The 14,505-nt window shown below is 35.1% G+C and overlaps 1 protein-coding gene across 3 annotated transcripts; it reads right to left on the bottom strand.

The window, feature by feature from the left end:
• Positions 1-4,285: 4,285 nt before the first annotated feature.
• LOC128167091 (metalloreductase STEAP4-like) lies at positions 4,286-14,012 on the bottom strand. 3 transcript variants are annotated; one of them, XM_052832615.1, is made up of 2 exons: positions 13,855-14,012; positions 4,286-6,375 (listed from the first exon to the last, which is right to left on the bottom strand). In XM_052832615.1, exon 2 carries the CDS (start codon positions 6,367-6,369, stop codon positions 4,876-4,878), a length of 1,494 nt encoding a protein of 497 aa, XP_052688575.1. In that variant the 5' UTR covers positions 6,370-6,375; positions 13,855-14,012; the 3' UTR covers positions 4,286-4,875. The 3 variants fall into 3 exon arrangements, with proteins under 3 accessions (XP_052688575.1, XP_052688577.1, XP_052688576.1); XM_052832617.1 differs by lacking the exon at positions 13,855-14,012 and adding an exon at positions 13,572-13,701; XM_052832616.1 differs by lacking the exon at positions 13,855-14,012 and adding an exon at positions 8,556-8,752.
• Between the last annotated feature and the right edge of the window lie 493 nt (positions 14,013-14,505).

Raw genomic sequence — 14,505 nt, 5'->3', positions numbered from 1 at the left:
GTGTAGTGAAACTAATAGCATTATTGTAGGCTTAAAGCGTGGTTATGTAAATGTCAACAATACAGGGTGTGTCGATGTATCTATTTCGTAAATGTCCGATATCATATGTAATGTTCACCCGTGCACGCACAGGTCAAAGTCTAGCTAGTACTTGCATTATTCAAAGTAACCGAATTATCATGAAATGCACGAACTGAACCAGGACGTAATTAAACCTTCAGTAAGGAATTTGGTTCAGGGCCAGTATAAAGCAGCTTACATAATACCTATTATTCAGAAGGTTAGATCGAGGCCAAAGAATGCCCCCTCCCATTTTTTTTAAAAATAAATAAGATCATGAGCCAATGTGACATAATGATATCTTATTAGTGATATCGGTTGTCCTACACTGGGTCATTTTGTACATTTGTTTAATGTCTGAGCAACAAAACATGTAAAAACAATTCTCGTTGACAGTAAGACAATTTTCTATAATTTTAATTAACATAAGCCAAGCAGTTTGTCTTTAGATTCTGGGAGTGCCTCATTTGGGTTTAAAATTTGTTAGAGATGACCTAAATTTAGAGAACTAGATATGGATAGCTTTGAAAAACCCTTAAATAAGTTCAAGTTGAGCTTCTTCAACAAATATATGTTTTGTTACATAACTCTCTTTATCGGACCTTGAATTGAGTTACTGTCACCAGCACATAAACTACATATGCCTTCTACAGATTTCCGATTAAACGTATTTTGGTCACTTTAATACCTTTTTTACTTCACTTTGAAAAAGAATTGTAAGGTACCCCTGCATTCAAATATTTGGAAGCCTAACAAACGCCTGCAAGATCGGCATATATTGGGTGTTTATCTTGGTTGTCTTACTCAAGTTGGTCTAAATACTAGATTACAGATTTGGAAATGTTCCTGTTAATTATAGTTACTGTTTACCTTTGTTATTTAAGAAGATATTTTCAGTGCTAAATGGGTGATTATTTTTTCAAATCGAACACAATTCCCGTAAATGTCACTGCCCGTTTGGAGAAAAGGTAAAGGAAAAACATTTCTGCACACTTCTGATGTTAAGAACGAGTAATTACGGAAGAAAACTTTTCACCTTTCATTACAAAATTTCATTAGGTGTCTTGCAGTACCACAGAGCTGCGAAATAGACCTTGTCTTCACCGATTTTCTATTACGAAACAGGAAGATCGTTTTGCTAGATTACGAAACTGGATATACCGGTTTATTTTTACTTTAAACTACAACCAAGATCCATAAACAATAAGATAACATGTAACAGTAACATGTGTTTGGCAATTACTCAAAACTGGGAAATCGACTTCGTGCAAAGAATATTTTATGCAATGTCTCATATATATCTAAACAAGTTGCTGTCCTTTAAAAAAGGACTACAATACGTGGACCATTTGCATGTGTTTCCAACGAAAACGTGAAAGACTTAAGATTATCAGAGATTCCACCGACTCTAGCCCTCTGCTTTTAACCACTAAATTTGTACGTTGTAATACGTATACATGTATGTATAGCCCTGACTTTTTATATCAGAATTTAAAGGATTCATACTTCTATATAATAATTTTGATTTATCTATGAATGAAGTTTGCATGTATAGTATCAGGCATTCGGTGAATTCTACTATTTGCGCACACATTACGATTCGCATTACTTTGTTAACTATGCAGTGACAGCTTTGTGTAAATTAAAAATTTCATATTTTGATGCATTTTTCTTGAGAATGAAACTTTTATAGTGACATAATTATTCAATCAAACTTAAATGCTGAAAAAAATTTAATCGGGAAGTTCTCTAGCCTCGACTACTATAAATGTATATTTAAGTTACATGTGTATTCGGAAAACAACGAAACATTGCAAATGATGCTATTTGATGCATGTTGTAGTTTCGGCATAACATTAACTTATTTCATAAAACTGATAGCTCATATCACATGCCAATCATTTCTTTAAAAGGAATACTTTGTTTCTGTACTGTTTACCGACAACTTTACAATTACAGCGCCTTTGAACTTATGTGTGCATATGGCACGAAATCCCGATCCCGATCCAGATAAACGTGTTAGCCTGGTTCCCTGAGCTACCCATTACGCACAGGAACCAAGCTAGCTCATGCGCAGGCTGAATTTTCCCCATAGCATCCGGTTTAACCTCGCTTATATATTTTCTGCGTGGACCTCAGGGTCCACGCAATTAATACATTGCAATACGAAACAGGGAGATCGCTTTACTTGGTATACCGGTATTTTTTAAGATAAAACTACAACCAGATCCATATACAATAAGAAAACACGTGTAACATGTGTTTGGCAATTACTCAAAACTGGGAAATCGACTTCGTGCGAAGAATATTTTATGCAATATCTTATCTAAATAAGAACATTGCAATAAAATCCGGTTGACCAGCATACAAAAAATATTCGAAAAGGATGGAACGCCATAGCTGCTTTAAGGTATGGTACGTCATAATACATGGTGAGATTCATAAAATAAAGGGTCGTTTCTGTGTGTTAAATTGTCACTAGCCTTTGTTATATGGGGAAAAGTATATAACGTATGGTGGGTAACACACATTTTAAAGTGCCTTAAATACATTAAACTGTTTACAGCTATTTTTTCATGGTTGCAAAAACACGTTAAATGGTGGTAATAATGACATAGCTGGTACTTCATTTATATTAAACGGTTAGAAAAATGAAGCAATGAGTCAGAGTAAAACCATATGGTCACAATTACTTTCATATTGGTGTTCTCGTATATCAGTGTCAATTTCAACTGTTATCCTCCCAAACAGGCACTATTTATTTTATTATACCGAATGTCTTCTTTTTAAAGAAAATTATACTGCTTTTATATAGAAATGAAGTGAATTCTACGACGAACCGTACGCGCATAATTTACGCGCATGTAACAATTCGTTGTGTTACCCGTTGCCAAGTGTTTTGCTAACGCTGAGGGTAATAGAACGGATTACCAACTGCGTCTAAACCAATCAGATTTCAGTATTTAACATGAAAGTATAATAATACAGTATATATTGTGTCCATTTTTTGACATTATATGTTTGTTTTTAGGGGGGGGGGGCTTGTACTCTGGTGTCGATTTTGTCCTTCCGCACCTTCGTTGAGTTTCTTTCTCGATTAGATCTACTGCGAAGAGTTGAAATTAAGAAGGGTAATGAATTACGTAAGATTTTCTCTTCACCGAGACTATATTTACATCCTGGTTGACTTAGTACAGTGTGTGTAGGTTATTGTAAGCCACGGAGTGCTGCTGCCTCTACTCAAACTCGAACAGACACAGAGTGCAGCTACATTTAGAAAAAAATGTACACATTGGTTACGCAAATATGCACACTTTTGTTATCTTGTTTTGTCATGATTTGATTTGCAATAGCATTATCTATTAACTTCATAACAAAAATTGCAACAGTGTGAAATCGAACAGTGTAGAACAAAATGTGTTTGACAATATTGTTCATTATCCAAATGAAATCTATTTTCTTGTCCTGACCCTTTAAGTCCACCTAATGTTTTCTTTAGCGTCCTAGTGTGTGTAAGGCCATTCTAGCATATTTTCATAAATATTTGAATCATGTTTGTCCGTATTTTACTGTGATGTGTTAAAAGTCAAGTATTCTGTGTGCGATGCCTTGACATCCATGTTAAGAACCATTGGTCGAAAACTTCCGGACCCTAAAGTGTGATAAAAGAGATAGAAATATGGTTGTGATTTGCTGATCATTAACGTATATCCGCGGTGTCTCTACGTTTCTAGGTTAATTAAGAGGGCTCAATGGTCGTGGCCATTTTTAGACTGTATTGATCTCCTTTAAAGGGAGAGCTCTTTTCAAGAATATAGGAAAATCCCAAAATTTAAAAGGTTGAATAAATGGACTTTTTCTTTTCTAAATAATAGTTTATAGCTCAAGACATAATATCTAGAAATTTGAGGAAGAGCTAATGGCTAATTTATTGCCCAACCAGCCTTTAGAACTTTAGAACATGAGCTACAATATCACACTATGAACGCCAGTTTTCTGCCTTTCTCTTATGCACACAATGGAACGTGATTTATCCGGTTTCTTTGGTGGAAGAAAGAGGAAAAACGTGTTGTCAATTTTATGAGCAATTAAAAGAATGTTGTTCTTTTCCCTAACATTCATGTTCTATTGAAACGGAATTTATGAATTGCACGTTTCACAATGCATGTAGTTCTTTTCGACTCCGTCCTTTTTCTCTTAATAGATTTACATAACAACTAACAGATATAAGTAGGTGATAGTTTTATTTAATTCTATTAAACAAGCAACAGTTAAAACAATGTAATAATACTTTATAGACAGGTGTCATATTTAACAAGCGACAGGCAACCATAACAAAACAGTGAACTCATCATAACTGAAGGTAAGATAACAACAAGATACTACAAGAAAAGATGGATATATAGTAGTTTTAAAAGCAATTAGCATAATGAAGAAATAATGAAGGATAAATTAAAAAATGTATATTCTATAAGTAATTTTGTACATGATGAGTTTGTAAAATATATAAAAGAAACCAACATTTGAATTTAAGAGACTTGTTTTTTAAAAACTTTTGAGTATTTGGTTTTATATGTCTATTGGCGAATTAATTACATGTTAATGATATCAAAATGATTCAACGAACTAAGTGTAAATAAAATTACAAAATATCAAAACAATAAGTGAACAAAATAACGTTTTGAGAATTTCACGCATTAAAATTGCTATTCACGGCTCGTGTCTAAAAGATGAACCAGCATAGTATACAAATTGAAGCTCTAGATTACCCTGTGATTAATGTTTTAGCGGATGTTGTTAAAACTTCGTTGTGCCTTACACAATTGAAGTGTCTTGACATTCACAAGCCAAATCTTCTTCGCGATGGCTCATCATCATATCCTCCTCAGAGCTGTTATCTTTATCTAACGGATTGGAGTAAACTTTGCCGAAAGTGGCGTGTTTTTGTGAGCACTTGGAGCGACATTTCGAATACGAAGCTTCCCACCCCCGACGAATCTTCTGCACACGTCTATCAACGCAAGGAAAAGAGAAAATAATTTTGCAGAGGAGGGTAATGAAGGGGATGATCAAACTCAGAAATGTTATAGACTGAATGGTTTTTACCGGACCTCCTTTGGCCCAACCGGGAGCACCCATTACTACCACGTGACAAATGGAAAGAAAAAGAGTCACGTGACCAAGTTGTGATTGGACGAATCTCCACTCTCTCCAGTTTAGAGTTCTAGTAACAGAAGGAAACGTTGAGACAGCAATGATACACATGCAAACAAAAGCTAAAATTCCAAGCAAGCATGCGGCCTCGCCTTTCCATACCATCCAGGTTTTGATCGGTATTTTCATGTCGCCCGTTCGGTTTCCTGGAATAATAATGGTCGTCGACTGAAACCACGAACTTAGATAAGTGGGACTCAAAATCAGGAGAGACATAATAACGTGGACACACACGAGTATAAAGGCGATGAGACCAAGTTGTTTCCTTGCCAGTAGCCATCTGTTTAGCCAGGCAGGAAATTGTATATGTTTCGTGCCATAGTACAACTGAAAGGCGCAGGCAAACGAGCTTGGTAGATATGTACAAGCAAACACAGTTATTGCCGTCATGCAGAGGGGTTTGTTCAACACTTTCACAAAGATCTGATCCCACCGATACGCGGTTGTTTTGACAAAGTATATGAAGACTATGTAAAGTAACCATACATTGAAAATAGCAACAGCGAAAAGTATAGGAGATTTCCATCCAGGAAATATTTTCAGTGGATAAGATTCGATTCTTCTTGCCGACTGTAGCAGGCCCCAGTCGCTGGCGACAAAACCCATGTCTCTGGCCAGAACGCAGACCTTTTCTCGCGCCGCAAGATCATCTCCTGCTATAAAAACTTCATGGCTCCCTCCAGCAAACTCATTTTCCATGGCGTATGCCGAAATGACGTTGAATCCCTTGACGACATTGGCATTAGGCAGCAGACAACTGAGGTATTCAGCATTGGACCGGTGCTTTGGGACTTTCAGTCTGTTAGAGATATCGACGACCACTTTGCCTGTGAAAAGGTCTTCGTGGCTGGACAGGCAATCTTTGTAATTTTCAAAATGTATGGCTAAAAACACAATGGGAACTTGTTTCACGCAGTCCTGCAGTGACGTCACAGTGACATTGCAGAGACAGGAGTCCACTTCCGACAAACTGCGTGGACGACGAGTCCCAATGATCACGTGGTAACCGGCGTTGGTCAGTCTTTTGGCGAGGGCACGGGCGAAGTTTCCAGACCCGATAATTCCCACCCGGGCTTTGGGTTCGCACGGAATCATTTAGATCTGAAAAGAGATAAATTTGAATAAAAATAAATAAACCCATAATGAACAAGAAATAATATAAAATGAGGCTTATGGATCACGTAGTTCACCTAAGTAACACTTCGCATTTTTGTAACCCTTTTTCCAAATGAAACTTGCGAGGCCACACCCTGGCCCCGTGAAATTTGCACGCGTACTGCGATCCCATAATTGCTCAATCCTGTTAGGCTTCAAACATGTACAGTTTTGACAAACCTAAAACCAAACACGATTACAGATTGCGAATACACCATTCAATTGCCGTTAATATAGAAAAATTTTAGCTACTTTTGTAGTTTGGGAAGATTAATGAAAAAAATCCTCAAGTATTTCACAGCAGAATTTTTCAACTATCATTAATTCTCAGAAATAGTTGTTTCTATACTTTATAAATATTTTTTCATATACAGGATATATACGTGTTGGTATTTCTGGAGCGGTGGTTCTTCAGAGGATTTTTTATTCTTTAAAACATTCCTTTATGAAATGTAATCCTTCAAAATTAAGCCTTTTCTCTTCCTGTTCCTTTGCAGAACTTTGCATCTTACATTTGACCCTCTGTTGGGTCAAGAGTTACGATTCGAAAAAATGTGAATCTACTTTATAGGACAAAGCTTTCTTGTGAATATTTTCATTTCAGTTCTGGTGTAATACCGGTAGGTCTTGTAGACGGTTTAACCGACGGACGCAGACAGCGGAACGCCGGGCATCGGGAGATCAGAGAAGCATGATTCCGTTGACAGCTCAGGTGAGCTAAAAAGAATAGCCATCTACACTGCAGTGTCAAATGGCTTTACAAATATAAAACACGAACTACCCTCCCTTGATCGTTATAGAGAAATTGCTTCCAGGCGGCTGTCTCTTGGTTAACCATGAAATTAAGAATGACCGACAGTAACTGACCATTGAAAAGGTAGAGGTTATCATATATTGTTAAATGTTTAAACTCTAGGCACTCTATTAATTCCATTTGAGTCTGATTAAATACATACATAAGATTTTTTTACTCTAATACACATATAACTAAGGAGCCACCTTAATTTATAGTTGTTAAAATTAATATTTTTTTCTTATCATTTTCCCCATTTTTTCGGATTTTTACATTTATTTGAACGACAATAATTGTTCCATTGAGTATATATATTAAACAGAGCATTGTGATTTATTCATACTCATTATGATTTTAATGAAATTGAATTACAAAAATTATTTACTACACATATATACATTAACACTCCTGCACGCAAGCCATTTCAGTGCATGAAAAATACGAAAACTGGATTTTTGCTATCATCTTCAGTTTTAATCAATTTTGGTCAAATTTTCTTCATTTGTATACCAGTTAATTCAGCAACATTTGCATTTTTATTTTTTTTTTTTACAAAATCCCTGTTTTTTCTTTTCACCTTCTTTTGAAATAATCATTTAATAACTCATGCATTAAGACTTTCAAACATTTATCTCAGTTCTTAAGACGGATCAAACAGATTGCACACGATTGCATGGCATACATGTGCATGTTTGACAAATCAGTCAGGTTTGTATTCCACGAATGAGAGAGAGAGAGAGACTCAGAGAGGAGAGAGAGAGAGCTCATAATGATTTTTGTAAAGACAGTCAATCAGAAACGACATTGTGTATGTAAAATAGACAGAGAATTCCGTTCTTTGATGAACAGAGAAGACGTTACCAGTGTGGGGTTGCCACCGGGCACACATTTACCCTTTGTTAAAACAATGCGACTTTGTCTCAGGGCAAGAGCCTTGTATCAAAGATTTGAATATTATTTAAGAGATCTGCTACACAAATAGCTTGGTGTGGTTAAAGGTTAAATTGAAGTACTTAAGTACAAACCTGGTAGAAAACGGAAGAGAGAAACAGAAAAAAGCAAAGAAAGAGAGAAAAGAAATTATTCAAATGCAGTTTCAGAATTCATATACTACTATTTACTTTTCAAAACTTTTTTAAACCTCAAGTGTAAACATTTTCAAAATGAAAATGATAAAGATCACTGCAAAAATAACAAGAAATACTCCCCCTAAAATTTAAATGTGCAAAACTTAATAAATCTGTAAGGAAAGGCAAATTTAACAGACCGGCACATCTAAGAAATTAAAAATAGATATTTTTATGTAATAAAATTCTATAATGGTAAAGCTTACCTATGAATTACACCCCCTGTCGTGCAATGAACGCTTCTTTACCTGTTTGCTATCAATACACCAACACACCTGTATTTATCGCTACAGCCACTGAGGGTTGTTTATAAACCAACAAAGAATGGAAACGATTGGCTCTATAACCACTCCCTCTTTTTTAATCGAAAAAGAAAGAAAAGTTCGAGATTCGTATTGTTCCGCTAGAATCTGAGACTTCCTGGTCCACAAGACAAGCTGATCCCACCAAGCCAGAGAGAGCAACCTAGCAAAACTCTGCCCATAACCCCCAGGTTAAACACCAATAAAGTCTCGTTATTACTGTCTATTAACAACAAAGTTCTAAATGTAACAGAGAGAGAGAGAGAGAGAGAGAGAGAGAGAGAGAGAGAGAGAGAGAGAGAGAGAGAGAGAGAGATGTGAATTAAATAAAAATAAATATTTTCGCATTATCGTTTCAGATCAACCCTCACCCCCCCCCCCCCCCCCCCCCGGCCGCTCATTTAACGTTATGAAAATTAAACGTCATTTTTATCCTGCTTAAAGTCAACAATTTAATGACATTTTTAAAAACGATGAGTATATTGATTGTATCATTCATTCATTTACCGCGGTGACGTCAATTGAATATTTTCCTATCTTTGATCGCAATGTGAAGGAAACAGCCTAAAGACCATCAAATTGTGTCAGAAAAGTAAAAAGATTGTTTTCTTTATTCCCAAACCTATTTTATCAAATATGTTTTATGTTTCCATTAACTACATTTATCAGGTTAACAATTATGAATAACAATCGCCTGATTTTATTACTATATACATTTAGTATATTATATATAGCAGTGTATCGATTTATTATTTTTTTCGGGATGGGGTGGGGGAGGGGGGTCAGATTATCAATAAGGGAGCTACAATTTGTCATTTGAATAAAATTCCTTCTTATGATTTTTCAAAAGCTGTACTATCCTTAATCTATTCTCGCAATTTGATTTTTTTGCGATTTTGGGGGTTGGGGGGGGGGGATAGAGAATTCAAACATATTATCTTTGTTAGCAAACCGAAAACAAACAAATCGTAGACACACGCACTACGCTTATCTAGAAGACACGTAAATAAGGCAGCATTTGTGAAAACATGCACGTAAGGAGGGGAGAAGGGTGTTGAGTGTACTTTGACTTGATTTGTAGAATCATGCACCTTTATACTACAATAGATGATCAATCAATAAGTCTGGTGTTCGCCAGATGTTTTATCATAAAAATGTCGCGTTATCCTGAAACCCCCACAACTTGCTAATGGTTCAACTATTGCAGAAAATAGACTGATAATGTTGGTATTCATATTAGTTTCATTTTAGGCATGCGAAGATTTGTAGCAACTGTTATCCTTTTAATAGCACGGGGAGGGGGGGGGGCATTCAAAAGGGTTCATTTGTGTTAAAAAGACTATTTACCTAAATATTTTCTATTGTTATATATTTTACGCCACATTGATTCACCATTTTTAAATTTTCTTTGAGAAACAATAATATTATATTAATAATTACAGTAATTTGTAACAAAAAAGGAAGTAATTAAGAATGCAGGTAGTCAGTGCAAAAATTAAAACAGGAAGAATACAATATAGGACATCATTTCTTAACAAACCCATCCAGTGTAACTGCTTCTGAGTCAGCTGACCGCTTAAAAGGTCAGCAAAAGTAATAAAACAGCGAAAACAATGACTTACTTTGTCACTAAATTGTATCCGATTTATTAGCAACTAGCAATGTGTCCCTTCAGTGAGCAATTTGACAAACTTTAGATTGTTTAGGATTTAAATTTCATCGTCTTTCAGAAGACAGTTAAAAATTCAGTGATTTCTATCGCATTGCTCATGAAACTGTGTTTGTGAGAAAATGCTAGGGGAAACAAGATTTTTCTAAACCATATATCAATAATATAGCATGCTGATAATTAAACTAATATACAATGAAATAAAAATAATTTGCGGAAATTCTCTTATTTTTTTTAAACAGATGTCTATGTCCTCTAGAATGTATGTGTGAGAGAGAGAGAGAGAGAGAGAGAGAGAGAGAGAGAGATATGTTCAAATTGTCAGAATGTGAAAAAACATAGTCAGGCTACGTAAACATGTGTTTTATCGACCCGTACCCCCCTCCCCACACACAAACAGACAACAACCACCATTATGAAATTATGAAAATTAAACGTCATTTCTAGAGGAAGATTTTTATCCTGTTAAAAGTCAACAATTTAAAGACATTTAAAGGGACATGGTCACGATTTTGATCAAAATTTCATTTCGCATTTTTAATGTAAACAAAGATACAGTAAGGCGTTTCTAATAGTCAACCAAAATTTGGGTATCAGTCGTCGAGCTATACGCGGAATAGTATAGTATAGCTTATTAGCTCAAAACCACATGCTTTATGGGCATTGTATAAATACATGTAAATACATAATCAAAGGTGAACAAAGCAGTACACAGATAAAAATACCCTGTACATCACACAACTTGATAATGGTTCATCTATGCAGAAATCAGGCTGAAAATGTTGATGTCAGTCAAATTAGTTTCATTTAGGTACGCAAAAAAATCGTACTTATCGTTTTTAAAATATGGAAAATCATTAAAAAGTGGCCAATATATGTAGAAATACTTTGTATAAGGAAAGGAACTCAGTTGCAAGAACGTATTTCCAATCTATTTGATTTATTCGATAGCGTATGATCAAAACAAAGATTTTTTTATGTTATATCTGATGTCATATCGATTAACCATGCATGTATTTTTTTGGAGGAACAATTAAATCATATTAAAGTAAGAAGATGGGTGGATAAGGCGTGTAAAATGCCCATACGCGGTCGGACAGGCTACTAGAAATTTAAAGTATCAACAAATCTGATGGGTTTTTTTTAAATCATTTAAAACAATATATATTTAACGAATCATTGATTTGTAACCTGTAGGTATGTTCAATACTTGGAATATGTTGACTCAAACAGGCGTATACGTATCAAAACCTGCAAATATTGTCTTTTTTTAGAACTTCAAGGCATTTTCTTTTATAGAGTGGGTCTGTGCTCCATATTTTTCTCATAGTCTAATTAAGTTCTAATGGAAAACAAACTGATTTCAATCAACAAAAACGTGGAGAGATGACCCACTATACATTAAAAATATCATTTTGTATCCCAACAACTGAACGTATTGAAAAAATAATACAAGTCCGGTAATTTGTGACCTTAGTCACACATAATATTTAAAAATCCGCCTTTGTTGTGTCTGAAATGGCTCAGTGGTTAGAGTACCTGGCATAAGCTAACCGTATAAATCTAGGGTTTTTATGTTACGGGTTCGATACCACCAAAATTTCCGACAATATTTATTTTTCTTATTTTTTGTTAAATATGTTAAAAACTGACTAAAGTTAGAAATTTTGCTTTTGCAAAGTTGTATTATAATATATATATTTGAATAGATTTAATTGGGGAAAAATAAATTTAAAATTGTATTTCACTACTAAACCGAATGGGCATTTGCGCCATCTTATTCCCCCATCTTCTTTCTAACATAGAAGGAAGCAAATAAGAATGCAGGTAGTCAGTGCAAAAATGTCAACAGGAAGAATACAATATAGGACATCATTTCTATTACACAAACCCATCCAGTGTAACTGCTTCTGGGTCAGCTGACCGCCTAAAAGGTCAGCAAAAGTAACAATAAAACAGCGAAAACAATGACCTACTTTGCTTTTAAGTTGCATCTAATTTATTAACAATTAACTGAGCCCCTGTAGTAAGCAAGTTAACTCATTGCTAATGAAAATATGTTTGAGGGAGGGAGGGAGAGAGGGGGGTAGTGCTGTGGTCGGCTTACGGGTCTACCTCTGATTTATCACAAAGATTCCATCTGCTGTGGGTCATTCTATATACAAGACCTATGTTCTATTTTTTCTTAAGATATGATAAATTACATAACTTATTTCTTTGTGAAATTGCATGTTTTTAGTGCTTAATCAGCGACGGCCAAAATACAAGTATTTTCATTAATATCCTCATTTCCTGTAATGTACGAGGCAGGTGTATTTTTAAGAGCTGTCAATTACATACTTTGCATATGATAAACTGCCTCAAGTGCACAGGTATCTGCCGCTCAACATGTCCGAGTAAGATTTATTATGGTTCAGGGTTACCAGTATCAGTCTTATGTTCTTTCTTCCTTGTAATTTTGGAAAACTGCATGCGTATACCTGGTACTACTACTAAACTATTTTTTGGTTAGGTTTTCTAACAGATAGTAAAAGAGAATTTTCTACACCATGTATCAATAATATAGCACAAAGTTATCTAATATATATACAATAAAATAAAAATAAAATAAACTCAAATTAAACAAAAAATCACACCTAAGAAAGCGGAAATTCCCTTTAGACTTTAGAATTACGTGCATTGCAGCATGTCCTAGTTCAAAAGATATCCATTTGGTTTATAATTTTGAGGATGATTGAGAAAAATTAAATCAGAGATGATTGATGAGCGTTTTTTGAAAGTTTCCTCTATCTTTAATTCTTAAATGTCAATTTGTACTACCTAATTTTCAATAGTTGTCTATGTCCTCTAGAATATATATAAGAGAGAGAGAGAGAGAGAGAGAGAGAGAGAGAGAGAGAGAGAGAGAGAGAAAGAGAGAAAGAGTTAGTTCTTAATGCGTATTTACAGGTTTGGGGTTAACTTAAATGTAATTAATGTCATAAAATTGCCTTCAATGCCACATCATGTTACTTAAAAGGAATGTTAAATTTGAATTAGATGAAAGTTCTGATGACTTTGACAGTTCGGCGCGCTTAGAATATTCCAGCCTGACAAAGCGTTAGAGGACAAGATGGCATAGGAGACAAGCAGAAAGTCCGTGTAAAGCAGGGCTGTCGCTCTAGGGCGATCATATTGATGGAAACATAATGTTTGAAAATCTGACGTGTACAGGCTGCTATAAACAAATAATAAATAAATAATATACTGACGATTAATATTCTGTGTAGTCCCGATTTATACATATCCCAAGTCATGGACAGCAAAATCACACACAGAGACATTTTCTAGAAACACGGTGTTGTACACGTTGAATTTAAATATTTTCGGATTTGCCATGTTTCACTATACAACATGACCGAGCCAAAACACCGACATGCTTCACCAAGGAAAGTGAAACGGTCCTTGTTTGCATAGTGTTTGATATCAAAGACGTTAAGCGAGAGAAATCCACCAAAAACCATATGACATTAAAAATAATCTGAACGGCCTTACCTTTATTGGCGATGAGCAAATTGTCAGGTAGACAGACAAGGTATGAGCATTTCTGTTCACCAGGGCAGGAGATGAACGAAGACTGGGGCCCTGGCAATTGACGAACGTCAATCTAGTGATGAGCGATTACCTCGTCAAGTCGAGCGAAAAAAAAAATGACACAAATAAGGAGAGATATTACTTTTATATAAGTATGCCCCGATTGGCTTAAAATTTGATTAATAGCGGTCGGCTGGACACAATTTGAGATTTCCTATGCTTCACAATACATGCTTTTATTTTGCACTCGGCGTAAGATCGGACATTTTCTTGTTAATTTCCTATTTACTACCTTTAATCACTTCTGAATCAAAGGCGAAAATATTGATATCTACATTACAGATCCTGTTATTACAGCAGAAAAGTACATTGTATTTCCGCTTTAAATCCACGAAGAATGAAAACTGAAAAAAAGATGTAAACTTGCGATAAACATTTTTTGACATAACATTTATATTCTGCATCTATTTGTCCTCAACCGCCGAATTAAGCTTTTAGAAGCTTTCGATTTACAGGTGCGCTAAAATCAATGATCACAGAAGAGTTCAAATCGCCCTACATGGTTGTTTACATTATGATAATTGTTGGTTTTCTATTTCGAAATCTTTTTCC

The sequence above is a fragment of the Crassostrea angulata genome, chromosome 10 (assembly GCF_025612915.1).
Source record: "Crassostrea angulata isolate pt1a10 chromosome 10, ASM2561291v2, whole genome shotgun sequence".
Lineage (NCBI taxonomy): Eukaryota > Metazoa > Mollusca > Bivalvia > Ostreida > Ostreidae > Magallana > Magallana angulata.
Note: the sequence above shows the minus strand (reverse complement) of the source record. Positions and strands in the feature narration are given on the sequence as shown.